We start from the raw sequence: 16,269 nt of genomic DNA, 5'->3' as shown, positions 1-16,269 counted from the left end.
ATGCACTTGGGTGACAAGGTCAGCTTGCCCCTGATGTAGTATATGGCCAAAAAATAACCACACTATTGATGGTTAAATGCACTTGATGAAAGCTTGACCCCGATGTAGGATATAGCAAAAAATAACCACACTATTGATGGTTAAATGCACTTGGGTGACAAGGTCAGCTTGCCCCTGATGTAGTATATGGCCAAAAAATAACCACACTATTGATGGTTAAATGTACTTGGTGGCAGCTTGTGCTGGCACACAAGCAAGCTACAAAATGGCCGCCGATCACCCCAGAAAAAAGTGACTGAAAAACGCTCTGGGCACCCTAAAAACACTGAGCAATTGAATAGCAGCAGTTCAATGATCCACAGCTGTAGATCGATCACTGAATGAAGTCTTTTGGAGGAGTTAATCACTGCCTAATCTCGCCCTAACGTCGCAGCTGCAACCTCTCCCTACACTTGTATCAGCAGAGTGACGTGCAGCGCTACGTGACCCAAGCTTATATAGAGGCTGGGTCACATGCTGCACTGGCCAATCACAGCCATGCCAATAGTAGGCAAGGCTGTGATGGCCTCTTGGGGCAAGTAGTATGATGCTTGCTGATTGGCTGCTTTGCAGCCTTTCAAAAAGCGCCAAGAAAGCGCCGAACACCGAACTCGAACTTTTATGAAAATGTTCGGGTTCGGGTCCGTGTCACGGACACCCCAAAATTCGGTACGAACCCGAACTATACAGTTCGGGTTCGCTCATCCCTACTTACAAGCTTTACAACCCCAGGGATTGAATATAGCATTTAATGCTAATAATGTAGATAGATAAAATACTTCCTTACATGTCAACGTCCTTTTCAGTGTATTTTGTTTTTACTGGGATTTTAAGGTTTATATATATATAGATACACATTTATATGTAATACACCCCCTTTTTCACTTTTGTACTATTAGCAACCTATTTATTTACACCTTTTATATGGTCGCATGCTCCATAATAGATCTCAATGCTCCTTTCTTTATTAGATGGCTCCCTGTATATAGCCCTCTGTTGTCCATATCATGTATCAGAGCTATATGGCTCGGTCAGGTTTCGACATATGGGGGATTGGTGACATTAATTTGCTGCCTCTGCCGTGTGTAGTCCTGGCCGAGTTACATATGGGACATATTTGCACCATCTCTATATTGTTTTTTATATATATACTTGCGGTCTATAGCAATGATCTGGTGCATTTTATTTTTTGTGGTGTTCTAGGACCTGTTGCGAGTCAGGTGACCATCACATGGTCAATGATGCATCGGACATGTGACCCAGAATACTGATTTTCATTGGTCTACATGCGATGCTTGCTTACAATTGGAGGCTGTACTTTTGCCGTGTGAGGAGGCGTAGCTCCACCCCCACACCGACGTGATGACGTCACTGACATGCGCAGCACACCTAGGGAGATGCCGGCATGTATGGATAACATGAGGATGCAGCTGGAACCGATCTAGTGTATACCAGGTACTTTTCATTGATTGAGCATTATTTCTATTGGCAGCAGCGATCATTTTAATTAACTCACAGGTGTCTTTGATTGATAGTATGTGGTCATTGGTTAGATGTTGTCACATGTGGGGGGCCGTCTATACTATTTATTTGCTTGATTATGTCTGTACCAGTATACTTGAGAAAGGCTACTGCGTAGCCGAAACGTCGTATTTGTGTGTGCACTCTGGTCCCCAATAAAAGTCACACTGGATATGCTGCTGTGCTACCTTTTTTGAACCGTTGATGTCCATGGGACGGCGTTGGATTGGCTGTCCCTCCACGGCTGGTGCATTCCATACAGGCCAGAAGGTCCATTTTTGTGCTGCTCTACAACTACTTTTATTGCCACCTCTACACTGTCATTGTGCCACTCTGTGGCCTCCTCCTGATGCTGCTGCCACCTCCAGACTCTGTCATTGGGCCAGTCTGTGGCCTCCTCATGCTGCTTCCCCCTCACCACTATGTCATAGGGCCAACCTGTGGACTTCTCATGCTGTTCCCACCCTCCCCACTTCATGACTGGCCCACTATTTTGCCTTTCGGCCTGGCTGACATTATCATTTATTTGAACCTTCTTCCGGTCTGTCAGAAGGAAGGAAAAATGAGACACACAACGGATCCTGTCTATGTAATAGCTGTAAGGCCTGCATGACATGGTCCCTATTTTGCATCAGAATCAGCTTATGATTTGGTAGCCAAAAGCAGGAGTGGGTACAAAACACAGAAGACCTGCAAATATTCCATTCACGTGTCATCTCTGTTTTGTATCCACTCCTGTTTTTTTTAGCTTTAGCAATACTGATGGATTACTGATCAAATCCTGACCGAGTGAAGGCGGATGCTCCACAGACAGGATCCGTTTTTTGTGGTCTATTGTTCTGATGGATTAGATGAAGGGCAAAATAATCAGTGACTTCAACCCAAACTTACTGCTAACACCCTCTACACTATGTCAGGGGGGCTCTACTTGTATAAGAGTTTCATAGAACAGGTTCTGGAGACATCTATGTGGAATCCGCTACCAACGGTGTTAAAGGAGTCTGCTTCTTCTTGACGCTAACATTGACCTGTAAGGCTGAGTTCACAAATAAATGAAGTGTGCAGTGATTCTAAGGCTACTTTCACACTAGCGGCAGGATGGATCCGACAGGCTGTTCACCTTGTCGGATCCGTCCTGCCGCTATTTAGCCGTGCCGCCGGACTGCCGCTCCATCCCCATTGACTATAATGGGAACGGGGGCGGAGATCCGGCGCAGCACGGCAGTTCACGGCGAGAGGCCGCTGGACTAAAAAGTCGGACATGCAGTACTTTTAGTCCTGAGGCCTTTCCCCGTGCACTGCTGTCCTGCGCCGGAGCTCTGCCCCCATTATAGTCAATGGGGACGGAGCGGCAGTCCGGCGGCACGCCAAAATAGCGGCAGGACGGATCCAACAGGGTTAACAGCCTGTCGGATCCGTCCTGCTGCTAGTGTGACAGTACCCTAAGAGCGACGCCTGTCATCTGCATGTCATACTGACTCACAGTATTGTTTCACTACCACAGCAGACTCCCTATGTGTGGTATTGCAAGGCACAGTGTGCTACACCACTATAAAGGCTCTCTGCAGCCAGGAAATAGCAGTTTTTTTGCATAATTCACCGCTCTGTCAGGTCTATTCCAGTATGGCCGTTCCTCTAGTGCATCCTGAATCAGCTGGGAAAGGTAATTGTCAGGGATGAGGAAAGTTATAAAAAATTTGATTCGACTGCTTCACCGAAGTTCACATGGAAATTTGATTTGTAACTTTGTCACAAATCGCATTCCATTGTATGTAGCAATGACGGGGAACAGTGATCGCGCAGCCCTCCCATCATTGAACCCGTCAGATGCCGCGTTCAACATTGATCGCAGCATCTGACAGTCCCATTAAAGGTCTTTTAGGGGTTAATCAGTGGTTAAAAACAAAAAAGTACATACTCACCTCATCCATTTTCTCACGGAGAGGCCATCACAGCCATCTTGATTGAAGAAAAAGGGGTGAAATGGATGAGGTGAGTATGTATTTCTTAGTTTTTTACCGCCATTTCAGGAAAAAATTATTAATTACCACGAAGAGCGAGGAAATTTTTGTAAACAGACTGTAACCCTGTACGTTAACTGCCCCGTCATAGCTATCATCCAGCCATGTCTCAGTTATTTCCACTATGTCTTCATATGTTCTCTGCAGATATCACTATTTCCAGTTTACCCGTTTTATTAGTCAGGATTCTGGTATTAGTATACATACAGTCCTGATCAAAAGTTTAAGACCACTTAAAAAATGGCAAAAAATCTTATTTTACATTGTTGGATCTTAACAAGGTTCCAAGTAGAGCTTCAACATGCAACAAGAAAAAATGAGAGTGAGACAAAACATTTTTTGAGCATTCAATTAATTGAAAATAATGATTAAACTGAAACAGGCTGTTTTTCAGCTGATCCAAATTTTAGGACCACATGCCTTTAAAAGGCCAAATCTGTGCAAAGATGTGGATTCATTGTCATTTTCTGTCAGGTAGTCACACGTTGTGATGGCAAAGGCAAAAGAACTATCCATTTTTTAACGTGGTCAGGTTGTTGAACTGCATAAGCAGGGTCTCTCACAGCGCGCCATTGCTGCTGAGGTGGGACGCAGTAAGACAGTCATTTGGAATTTCTTAAATGATCCTGACGGTTATGGAACAAAAAATTCAAGTGGAAGACCCAAAAAAATGTCATCAGCACTGAGCCGGAGGATCCAATTGGCTGTCCGTCAAGACACTGGACGATCCTCGACCCAAATTAAGGCCCTTACTGGTGCTGACTGCAGCCCCATAAACATCAGATGGCATCTTAGACTGAAGGCCTTCAAAAACAAAAAACATCTTCAAAGACCTCGTCTCCTTGAACGCCACAGAACAGCTCGTTTGGACTTTGCAAGAGAGCACCAAACATGGGACACTCAAAGGTGGAAGAAAGTTTTATTTTCTGATGAGAATTTTTTTTACCTTGATGGTCCTGATGGTTTTCAACGTTACTGGCATGACAAGCAGATCCTACCTGAGATGTTTTCTATGCGCCACAGTGGAGGGGGCACCATAATGGTCTGGGGTACTTTTTCCTTCAGTGGAACAATGGAGCTTCAGGAAGTGCAGGGGCGTCAAACAGCCGCTGACTATGTCCAGATGTTACAGAGAGCATCCCTCATGCCTGAGGGCCCTCGTCTGTGTGGTAACGACTGGGTTTTTCAACTGGACAACAGTACACAATGCCCGCAGGACAAGGGACTTCTTCCAGGAGAATAACATCACTCTTTTGGCCTATCCTGCATTTTCCCCTGATCTAAATCCAATTGAGAACCTTTGGGAATGGATGGCAAGGGAAGTTTACAAAAATGGACAACAGTTCCAGACAGTAGATGGCCTTCGTGTGGCTGTCTTCACCACTTGGAGAAATGTTCCCACTCACCTCATGGAAACGCTTGCATCAAGCATGCCAAAACAAATTTTGGAAGTGATAAACGATAACGGCGGAGATACTCATTACTGAGTTCATGTTTGGAAGTTGGATTTCTGTTTTGGGGGGTTTAGTTTTTTTTTGGAGGTGTGGTCCTAAACTTTTGATAAGCTGAAAAACAGCCTGTTTCAGTTTATTCGTTGTTTTCATTAAATTGAATGCTCAAAAAATGTTTTGTCTCACTCCCATTTCTTCTTGTTGCATGTTGAAGCTCTACTTGGAACCTTGTTAAGATCCAGCCATGCTAAATATGATTTTTTGCCATTTTTCAAGTGGTCTTAAACTTTTGATCAGGACTGTACAATTAAGAGTTTTTTGTAAATTTTTTACCCTATACCTTTTCTTATGAACTGTTGTAGTTCCTCCCTACAGGTTAAACTGAGTCCAAAGTTTAAATCTTTTGTTCTTCTTCTGCCTAACTAAAGTGAACAGATCCACCGAGGGATACATTGGAATACTGTTTGTGAGTCTTCAAACATGGAACAAACAAACCTTCAAACAAGGTACCAGATGATAGGTTTCCTTGAGCAAAAACAAGTATTCTTTTCAGAACTACAGCATCTTGTAATCCAGCACTGGGTCTCGATAAAACAATTCTTTTTTGGTAACGTCCTAAAAATATCCATAAAATTTGCACATTATGGATCTTTTTAAGAAGTGACGAATAAAGAATTGTTTTATCAAGATGCAGTGCTGGATTTTTCTTATCAGTATTGGACGATTTCTGGAGCGGCTTCTCCGTGCACAGTCACATTTTCCTGGGATTTTGACCTTGCAACATGGTTCAGTGGTGAGATGTATGACCTTCCCTCATCTTTGTTCATCTTTTATTCATAACCTTGGCAACAAAAAGTGGATGCCAGTTAAATATGCATCAAAACTGCTAAAATTCTGTTAGCCGTGAATGCCTACCTTACAGTGCCAAAAACAGTGCAACCCCTGAAAAAAAGAGTCTCCAACTAGTATGAAGACACTTACCTCCTCCTTTCTGTCCCCTTGCCACAGCCCTCTATTTGCGATCACACAATTATAACTTCCGCTTTCTGCACCAGAGGACTGCTAACATGTTTAGCTCATATAATATTGGCATGTTATATTTTAGAAGTACAGCGTGCCTGTACACCATGGCCCGTTGACCTGATTTTTTAACAGTGATACATTTTACTCGGTCACTCACATTTTGGAATTCGTAGCAATGTCATAAAAAATTGAAAAAAGGAACCAATACACAGTGCTGCATAAAGTTACTTTATTTTCAATATACATTTAATTTTAAAAATATAAATGCTAAATATCTTTATTCTCTTGATTCCATAAAAGTCACAATAGAAAGCTTCATAAAATTGTAAAACACTATATTGTCATAATTATTTACTAGAAAAAAATCACTACAGCTTCTGCTGCTTTCTTCATCTGCTCTGACTTTGATCGTATCATTTGTACAAAAGCCCACATGTCTAACAAAAGACACGCAGGCTCTTTACAGGATATAAAGGAGGGGAAAGTGCAGCTCAGTCTTTCCAACCTTCTCCACTTTTCCTTTCCCGAAACAATACAATTACTACACAGATTAGGCATATTAACGAGTATAAATTAAAAGTTGTGTTAACATTAGATCAGAAGTGTACATATGGGACAAGAGATGAATCCAAAAGATCCTTAAGGAAAGATGACAGTAAAAAAAAGCTCCCTAAAAACAATCTCAAGTGTATGTTGTTTTTGCAGAATTTCTTAGATTAGCCATTGTTCTGGCCTTAAGTGTCCTTAAGAATAAAGATAAAGCTGATTTAGTTTCAAGTCAAGAATAAAGTACGTTCTCTAAAAAGGACACCAGCACCTTGTCACAGTGGTGGCAATCATTTCTGAAGGCTGTCTTATAACATTCAGCCAGTTCACTTGGTATTATTAACTTGACAAAAGAGGACAAGCCAAGAACATATGGCCATAAGTTTTCATTTAGGTCCATAATGTGTAATGTCACTAGGAAACTAAACGACTGGTCCCACTGTGAGCAGGACAACGTATACAACACATTTTTCGCTTTATAGATTCTCTTTGTGCTTATTAGATAACTGGCACAAAAGTGAGAGAAACATAAATTGTGCATTTCTAGGCAATTTCAGGGATAAAGGCAGCATAAAAAGAATCACTTTTCAGTGTCTATAAAAATAAACGTTATAGAGATGATGAACAGTAAAGGGTTTTAAAAGACCACCAAAAGTATTGCATAAAAGCAAATTTACTGCAAATGACAGACCTTTTTCAGTACTTAATAGCTAAATATCATTGATTTAAAGGCTATGTAAAACTTTGGGGCAATTTTTTTTAATTATTGCATTGTACTTATTTTGAGCTAAAAATCATTTTTTCAACTGGTCTTTATTAACAATATGGAACCCTTTTTTCTGTACAGAGCTGACATGCTCTACTAGCTGCCTGTGCATTTTTTGTCTTTTTCGTCATCTGAGAAGCAGACGGACTTCTTATCTGTGCTTATTGATAAGAATGTGGCTTAAATAAGTGTTTATGACCTCTCAGTAGTTTAGAGATAAGGCTTTTTAGATGACCGGCACAAAGTGAAAAGGAAAGTTAACTCTTTCTAAGTGAACAGCTCAATATTTTTAATAAAGGACAATTGAAAATATGATTTTAGCCAAAAATAAGTTAAATGCAATCATACAAAAAAATGACTCCAAAGGTGTACATAGCCTTTAAGACCTGCCATCTGGCAAACTTCTTAGCAATTTACAAGTTGTCTTGGGGGACTTTTTGCAGATCCAAATGATCATCTACATCAACATTTACATAACTTCTATGCAAGCCAATGTAAAGGGACCTTTACATAGGCAGAGAATCTTAAAGATAATCGCTAACGAGCATTCATAGGAACACTCGTTAGTGATTATCTGGTGGTGTAAATGTACCGCCGATTACCCAATTAATTGTTTGTGGGCACACAAAAATAATTGTTTGCCTGCAGCAGTTCATGCTGTGTAAACAGTCAGCATGGGGAATAGCGATGGCATTAGCAATCGCTACTCCCCATACTCTGGAGGAGATTGATGCATGTAACTGCAGTGGTCTCCTCCACCTGAAAGCAGCAGATTGTCAGGAAGGAACACTTCCATCCTGACAATCTGCTGCTCTATCATCCCGTGTAAAGGCACGTTAAGTGTGGGAATTCTTTGATCAACATGCTGGGGCAGATTTATGAAGCTGTCTAAAGAAAAACTGCCTTTTGTTGTTTTGCCCAGAGCAGCCAATCACAACGTAGCTTTCATTTTGCTTTATGCTCTTGAAAAATTAAAGCAGTACAGTGATTGGTTCTTATGGGCAACAAAAATGTTTTTCATAAATCTGTCCCAATTTATGGTCCATATGACAGTAAAAACCTGCCAGAACAGAAGGTAAAGGTGGCACAGGACTGGAAAAAGGTCTGTCATGTCTATATGGTGTGGTAAAGGGACCTTTACATAACTCTTTTAGGCTAGTTTCACACATGCGGCACATCATTCTGGCAGGCTGTTCCAGCAGAGAACAGCCTGCTAGTGTTCTCAGGATCCGTCATTGATTTTAATGGGAACTGGTGGAGCTCTGTCTTCTCCCCTCCATAATTTTACACAGCAGTTTTTGTCCAGCAGAATCCCGGCATTTATGCCTGGAAGCATCCAGATCCCCGCCGGTTCCTATTATAGCCAATGGGGTCCGATGGTCAAGTGGCACTATTCAGCTATGTCGGATCCAGAGAAGTCCAAACAGGCTTTTTTCTACCAGAACAGCCTGCTGGATTGCTGTGGGCCACATATCTGAAAGTATCCTTAGTTATGTATCCTTTAAATCAATATAGAAAAGACATACAGTATAGAAAATCCCATCACTAGAATTGTTAACACCAATAAGAGAAAAATCAGCAGTTAATACAGTTCAAGTACAATAAAAAAATAATTTGCCATTGGAAGACTCAGTAATAAAATGACAAAAAAAACTGTCAATCTGCCTAAGTTATTATGTATGTGATATGGAAAAGGAGATATGAACCAGAAAAGACTGTTTTCCTAACAATTTGGCAATAGGAATTGATATAGATTGTTATACTTACTGTAGTGCTAGTGTATCTGTACATCCTGTACAGTATCTCTGTGGTGGCAAACAGCAGCCAAAGGTTCTACCGAGGATCCTATGGGTCTTGCTTCATGTAAGTAATATTTTTCTGTTATTTAACACTTTGAATGAAGACAATTCCTTTACATAAAAAATACTATTCAATGGTAGTCTGCTTAAAGTGTATTGGCAAGAAATTTAAAGAGATAGTCTGCTTTGAGCCACTTTAATGATCATATTAAGGAGCTAATAGCAAGGACAATCCCATAATTCCCTGCAGCAGGTAGCTAAACGAAGAGATGCAAATAATAGTCTTATATCAGTTAAAATATAATCATTAAAGTCTCTAAACTGGAGGTTTACTTGGGAATTAGGAAATGGAATGTAAATGGCAGTAAAATGAAAGTATGGATGAGATGGGAATACCACTTTAAATTGGCCAGCAGCAATCTGTCCTAGAGTGTGAGCAGAACTGGTTGACACTTCTTATAAAGCAGCCTAGGGGATTAAGGGATGTGGTCTCACTACACACTACATTCTGAGACTTCCTATACTACATATTGGTGAGTTTTCCTGTCAGGCTGCTCAGCCATGATGGCATATCATAGGCAGGATCATATCATTACCATCTGTTGCACAGCAGTGTAGTGAGGCCCTGCCCTCTGACCCCCCAGGAGGCTCTGCAAGTGGAGGCAATAAGTCCTGCTCATATTCCAGGACACGTTGCTGATGCTCATTTTAAATGAATCCCAGAGAACCCCTTTACGTTTTTTTGTGCAATTTGAACAAGAGAACAGTTTGTGTTCTTTTCTATTTCACACACACATAGATTTCATGAACTTTAACAAATTACAAAAATGTGTTAAAGCAAAACTCCAACAACTGTGATGCAAAAATAAAATGTAAATAGTGTCTTTGTAGGATATCTTTGCTACTCTTCTGCAACCTGGAAAGCATCAACAAGCAGTTAAGCTACAGTGCTATTAAAATAATGACATATAAGTAAAAAAGGCATATACCTAATAAGGCTTTATAAGCCCATGGCAGTCTTAAATCCCCCTATCATTTTCATAAAAGATTGCAAAGGGAAATTCCCTATAGGGTACCTTCACACGTGGCATAATCTTAAGCCAACTTTGTATGACGTGCATTACAAAGGATGAAATCTGTAGCAATTCTATAGTAAAGACATGCTGATTTAGTGGCAGTAAACCTATTTTATGGTGTGAAACCATGCCACGTGTGAAGGCACCCTTAAGGGGGAGTGCTGTAGTCCCCGTTTCAACCAGTTTCAAAGTAAGCATACTGCCATGTAATGTAAGTACTGTGAAATATAATCATATCATACTCGTAAAAGTCCAGTGTTCTAATCCTGAGAAATCCTTTTAGTTTTATGCAAATAAGGTTTTCGGTGTACTGTGGGCAGAGCTTATCTATTTGTTCCACCAGGCTTCCCCTTTGTAAAAACTACCGCATCTCAAACCTTAGGGACTATCAATCATGCAAGAAGGGTAAGTAGTGGGTGGCAGAGCATTAAACGGAGCAGCCTCACCCATGGTTATCCAAAATCTTTACTTCCAAAAATTAAAAAGCATTTCTCAGGATTAGAGGACCAGATTTTCACAAAAAGGTATTGTTATGTTTCAGGGGAACCTGTCCTCCATGGCAGAAGGCTTACTTTTGAAATTAATTTTGGAGGTGACCAACTCCTTTTAACACCAAGTGCTAAATAGACCTAAGAATAGACACACAAACAGGGTAACAGATCCCTGGGTAACACACTTGTTGATGGTTTCCAGGCAGAAGCATTTTTTTTTACAAAATGACTGAAAATAAGTCAAAACAGCAAAAGTAATGCATAAAGATATATAACAAAGAAATGTGACTTTTCACCTGCTGACCACATAGCCATAATAAAGCATAAATTGTGGAGTTTCGCTTTAAGTGTTACTTCAATACCATCATTAATTGTTTCTTCTGTAAAACAATTAGCATCTTTAGTTGCTTATTGATCCCTGTTACCAGTCACTATGATTAATTATTGCCTACATACTTATAAATACTCTTCACACCACTTAAAATAATGGATTATAAGTTAAACCCGCCTCCCTCATCACATCATTTAAAAAAACATTGTCTTCTACCTTTGAAATGACTTCATTGATCAGTTTAAAATAAGTACAAAATTCTAAGGATTCGTTGAGATCTAAAGAACAAATATTTGTGTTATAATAGAAATCACATTGTATACAAGACATTTATACAGAAAAGCCAGTTTCTACAAATGAGAGGTAGACCTACTACTTAAAACTATATGTTTCCTGCTGCAGGAAAAAAAGATTCATTTTTTTTACAGTCATTAAAAAAAGTTTAAAAAAAAAACAATTAACAATATATAAGTTGACGGTTAGGCCCCATAATTTAAAGACATAAGCTAGAATATATTAAACACTCTTTAGTGTATACATAGTGTGTTCAAATATAAGATGCATACCAATGGGGCATTTTACCTTATGGCAATAGTTTTTTCTATAATTAATACATCATCTGGCAAATACCAATATGCATAATTAATGTGGTTAATACTATGGTTCTGGATACGTTGTTTCATTGTACAGAATGTACTCATCTAACATTCTACATTATATTGCATAGTTGCTTTACCAAGACAGAAAAACCTGCATGACATTTATCAGAAGTTCACCAGACATTCGTCTCCTGTCTAGTAATGGGATATACAGTCAAAAAGGCAGAAATAACATTTATTATATGACTGGTTGGTATGCTAGCCTGGATGTATACAATAGGTCACAGTGGAAGCACTATAGCTCGCAAAAGCCTTCAGAGAATGTTACCATAACAAGCATCAAAGTCAGTGGAGAGTAGGAGATTTAATTTTTGGCTAGAAAAAGTCCAAAAAGATAGAGGAGGTGGTTTGTGTTTTCACAATGTTGTCTCCATTCCCCGGCTTTTCCAGAAATAAGTGTCTTCATCTGGCTCAAGCTCTATCCTAATTTGAGGCACAAGTCGTATGGGAGTACTTGGTGGGCTGGAAGGCAAGAAATCTGTTAGTTTTAGGTACCACTGTTGAGCTATAGGATAGATTAGACCACCCCTCTGTGACCCAATTATTATAACATTTCTGTTCTGAAAAATTGTTGTGTTCAGCATACTTTTAATTTTTCACTGCCCTGCATGTTTTAAGGAGCATCTTTCGTCCTATGGTTGTTGGCGATTTTTGACAAATCACTTCACAAAAATGTAAGAATTAACAGTTTAACTAACATACAGTACATTGTGGACCCTCTAGACTCCTCTTTCGAAGGCTTGCTCCTCAGTTTATTTGTGTAGGTAAGTTACCTGTTAATGATCTTTTTCTCTGAGCTTATATTGTAAGTCCCAGTTTACATCAAATAAAAACATGTCAAACATCCAACAGAACCTTAGAAAGATAAAATCCTTCCATCCTTCAAAATAATGTGATGTGTAGAGTTTTGGGGGTACTTGCGGAGAGTGCGCCATATTCGGCGTGAGGAGACTTATGGGCCATACATGCTCCTCTGTAATTCTGGGAAGAAAGGGATGCAAATGAGCTCCTGACAAGCTCTGCCTCTAATGCTACCAGATGTAAGGCAGCTATCCTATAAGTCAATGTTCTACCGTTTAATTAGGTCTTGACACATGACTCGTATATTAAATAAGCCAGCACCCCATCTGCAGACAGCTGTTTCGGGGTGATTGCCCCTCATCAATGCAGAGCAGAGAGTACTGGCACTCCACAATTTACCATGTTCCAGAAGGAACAAATTTTAGAGTTCAAAGAGATTATTTACTAAATACATAAACGCTTTTGATATTGGTGTAGTTTGGACAGGAATTGTGCAATTTACTTATTAAGCCGGGTAGCTTATTGAGCCATACAGTTTGGAACTCAAAGGGGTTATCCATATGTTTATATTTTTTCAAAAAGGCTTACTAACTCAATACTCATCTTACTGATCCCCGATACTACCATTGTAATGCTTCATGGTTCCTCCACCAGTATCTACTTCCAGGCCCCTCTTGACATGCAAGAAATGACAGCTCAAACATTCATTGGCTAAGGCAGATCAACGCTGAGGCCAATGATTGGCAATCAATCCGTGCATGTCATTAAAAACTAGGAACTATGAATCTACGAAATCGATGAAGCAACGCAACAGTAACAGCTGGGTACCGGTAAGGTAACTAAAGTGACTTATTTTAATATTTTACACAATGCAGCACCTTTTTTGAAACACCTGGATAACCCCTTTAATAAAATTACAGGAAAAAACAACCACAAACTCTTCCAAACAAACACCTATTTTTCTTCACACCATCTGTCTTAGTGTCCCTCACCCTTTACCCACAGAACACTCTCATTATCATCTAGACAACCACTAGTAAATTATGATTTCTTGGAACAGCGGGCTAACAGGTGTTACACATATGAGTACATGCATAGCAATCCACTCAGCAGGCTCAATAACCATTCAAGTTCCTTTTTTTTAACACCCCCATGGAGATTTTGCTAATCCTATTTACCTTCTAACATATTTCAGTGGATTATGTGTGTTAATTGAATAATGTTTATCGGGACTATAGAATGTACAACCATAGCATGTCTCTTCTACGCTGCACTCTTAATGGTAAACCTTTGTTACTTCATTAATCTGAATACAGATTTCTATGATAAACTTCAATGTCATAGGAGCTGTGACCTTTGTAATTTGCCATGAATTTAAAAAAAAGTATGTTAAGGTATACTGGGCAGACTTATGCTAAAAGTGTACACTTTTAGCACATGTTCAGGGTAAATCTATAGATAAGGGCTCTTTCACACCTGCGTTCTTTTCTTCCGGCATAGAGTTCCGTCGTCGGGGCTCTATGCCGGAAGAATACTGATCAGGATTATCCTAATGCATTCTGAATGGAGAGTAATCCGTTCAGGATGCATCAGGATGTCTTCAGTTCCGGTACGGAACGTTTGTTGGCCGGAGAAAATACCGCAGCATGCTGCGCTTTTTGCTCCGGCCAAAAATCCGGAACACTTGCCGCAAGGCCGGATCCGGAATTAATGCCCATTGGAAGGCATTGATCCGGATCCGGCCTTAAGCTAAACGTCGTTTCGGCGCATTGCCGGAGCCGACATTTAGCTTTTTCAGAGTGGTTACCATGGCTGCCGGGACGCTAAAGTCCTGACAGCCATGGTAAGTGTAGTGGGGAGCGGGGGAGCAGTGTACTTACCGTCCGTGCGGCTCCCCGGGCGCTCCAGAGTGACGTCAGGGCGCCCCAAGCGCATGGATCACGTGATCCATGTGATCACGTCATCCATGCGCATGGGGCGCTCTGACGTCATTCTGGAGCGCCCCGGGAGCCGCACGGACTGTAAGTATACCGCTCCCCCGCTCCCCACTACTACTATGGCAACCAGGACTTTAATAGCGTCCTGGGTGCCATAGTAACACTGAAAGCATTTGGAAGACGGTTCCGTCTTCAAATGCTTTCAGTACACTTGCGTTTTTCCGGATCCGGCAGGCACCTCCGGCAACGGAAGTGCATGCCGGATCCCAACAACGCAAGTGTGAAAGAGGCCTAAGTTCCATTATCCAGTGTCTTCCATGAATGCTTACGGAAAGCTCATTGCGAATATACTGTAATTCAGGTCTTTTTTGTATTTGTGTAGGCAGGACGCCTAATAAATACTTATTCCTGACCATCTTGAGTGAGAAACAGAAATTATATTTTGACGTGCATGCTCCATTTTAAATTTATTGAACAATTTATTCTTTCACTTTTTCTACATTTGCCACATCCATAGTTCTTTTTCTTTATTTTATTAGGCAATGCTCTTTAATCAATTGGCATCATCTGACATACGTATGTGGCATTTTAAACATCAATGGGGTCATTTATTAACCACCTCCCGTCACACTAACGCCAATAGGCGTCAGGACGGTGGTGCTCCCAGGTCTCGATGACGCCAATAGGCGTCATCTCGTGAGACCCGAGATTTCCTGTGAACGGAGCGCGCGTTCACAGGATCGCAAAGTAAACAAGTTAATCTACAGCCTGCCAGCAGCGATCATTCGCTGGCAGGCTGTAGATGCGATTTTTTTAACATCAGAAAGGTATATTAGACGCTGTTTTGTTAACAGCGTCTGATATACCTGCTACCTGGTCCTCTGGTGGTCCATTTTGCTTGGATCAACCACCAGAGGACACAGGCAGCTCTGTAAGTAGCACCAAGCACCACACTACACTACACCCCCCCCTGTCACTTATTAACCCCTTATTAACCCCTGATCACCCCATATAGACTCCCTGATCACCCCCCTTTCATTGATCACCCCCCTGTAAGGCTCCATTCAGACATCCGTATGTGTTTTGCGGATCTGCGGATCCACAGATCCACAAAACACGGACACCGGCAATGTGCTTTCCGCATTTTGCGGATCCGCACATTGCCAGAACTATATTGCGGACAAGAATAGGACATGTTCTATATTTTTGCAGAACGGAAGTGCAGACCCGGAAGTGTAGATCCGCAATTCCGAGCGGGACAAAGTCTGTCCCCATAGAAATGAATGGGTTCGCAATTCCGTTCCGCAAAATGCGGAACAGAATTGCGGACGTGTGAATGGAGCCTAAGGGTTCCTTATCACCGCCAGTTAGTTAGCTACTTGTTAGGTAGTTAGCGCCCAGCCCACCGCACCGCAGTCACTGATTAGTCACTGATTAGCGTCATCGCTGTCGCTAATCAGCACTAGTACTATATAGTATCTGTAAGTGATCAAGACTGATCGCAATCAGATCTATATCAGTACATTAGGGTCACCTTAGGCTCTACAAAAAACGCAGTGTTCGCCCGATCAGGCCTGATCTTGTGCGCACACTTGCGTTCAGTCTGCCCCACCACAGTGACAGAATTTATTTTTTTCTGATCACTGCAAAAACACAGTAAAATCGCTGCGGCGCTATAAAGATCACTTTTGAGCTTTTTGGATCTTTATTAGCGATCGCAGCTTTTTTTTTTTTTTGCATTTTCTCGCAGAGATTTTTTCATCCACATTAATCAATGCGAATGAAGAAATCTGTGCCGTTAATTTTTT

At 41.0% G+C, this 16,269-nt stretch overlaps 1 protein-coding gene across 4 annotated transcripts in view; it reads right to left on the bottom strand.

Annotated features, from left to right (window-relative positions):
- Positions 1-10,944: 10,944 nt before the first annotated feature.
- SLC4A4 (solute carrier family 4 member 4) overlaps positions 10,945-16,269 on the bottom strand; it is a 283,730-nt gene continuing 278,405 nt past the window's right edge. For all 4 annotated transcript variants that reach the window (XM_040418121.1, XM_040418118.1, XM_040418119.1 and 1 more), the window contains one exon: positions 10,945-12,185. In XM_040418121.1, the coding sequence (XP_040274055.1) occupies positions 12,080-12,185 (106 nt within the window). In that variant the 3' untranslated portion in view covers positions 10,945-12,079. The remainder of the gene's footprint in view (positions 12,186-16,269) is intronic.

The sequence above is a fragment of the Bufo bufo genome, chromosome 2 (assembly GCF_905171765.1).
Source record: "Bufo bufo chromosome 2, aBufBuf1.1, whole genome shotgun sequence".
Taxonomy (NCBI): Eukaryota; Metazoa; Chordata; class Amphibia; order Anura; family Bufonidae; genus Bufo; species Bufo bufo.
Note: the sequence above shows the minus strand (reverse complement) of the source record. Positions and strands in the feature narration are given on the sequence as shown.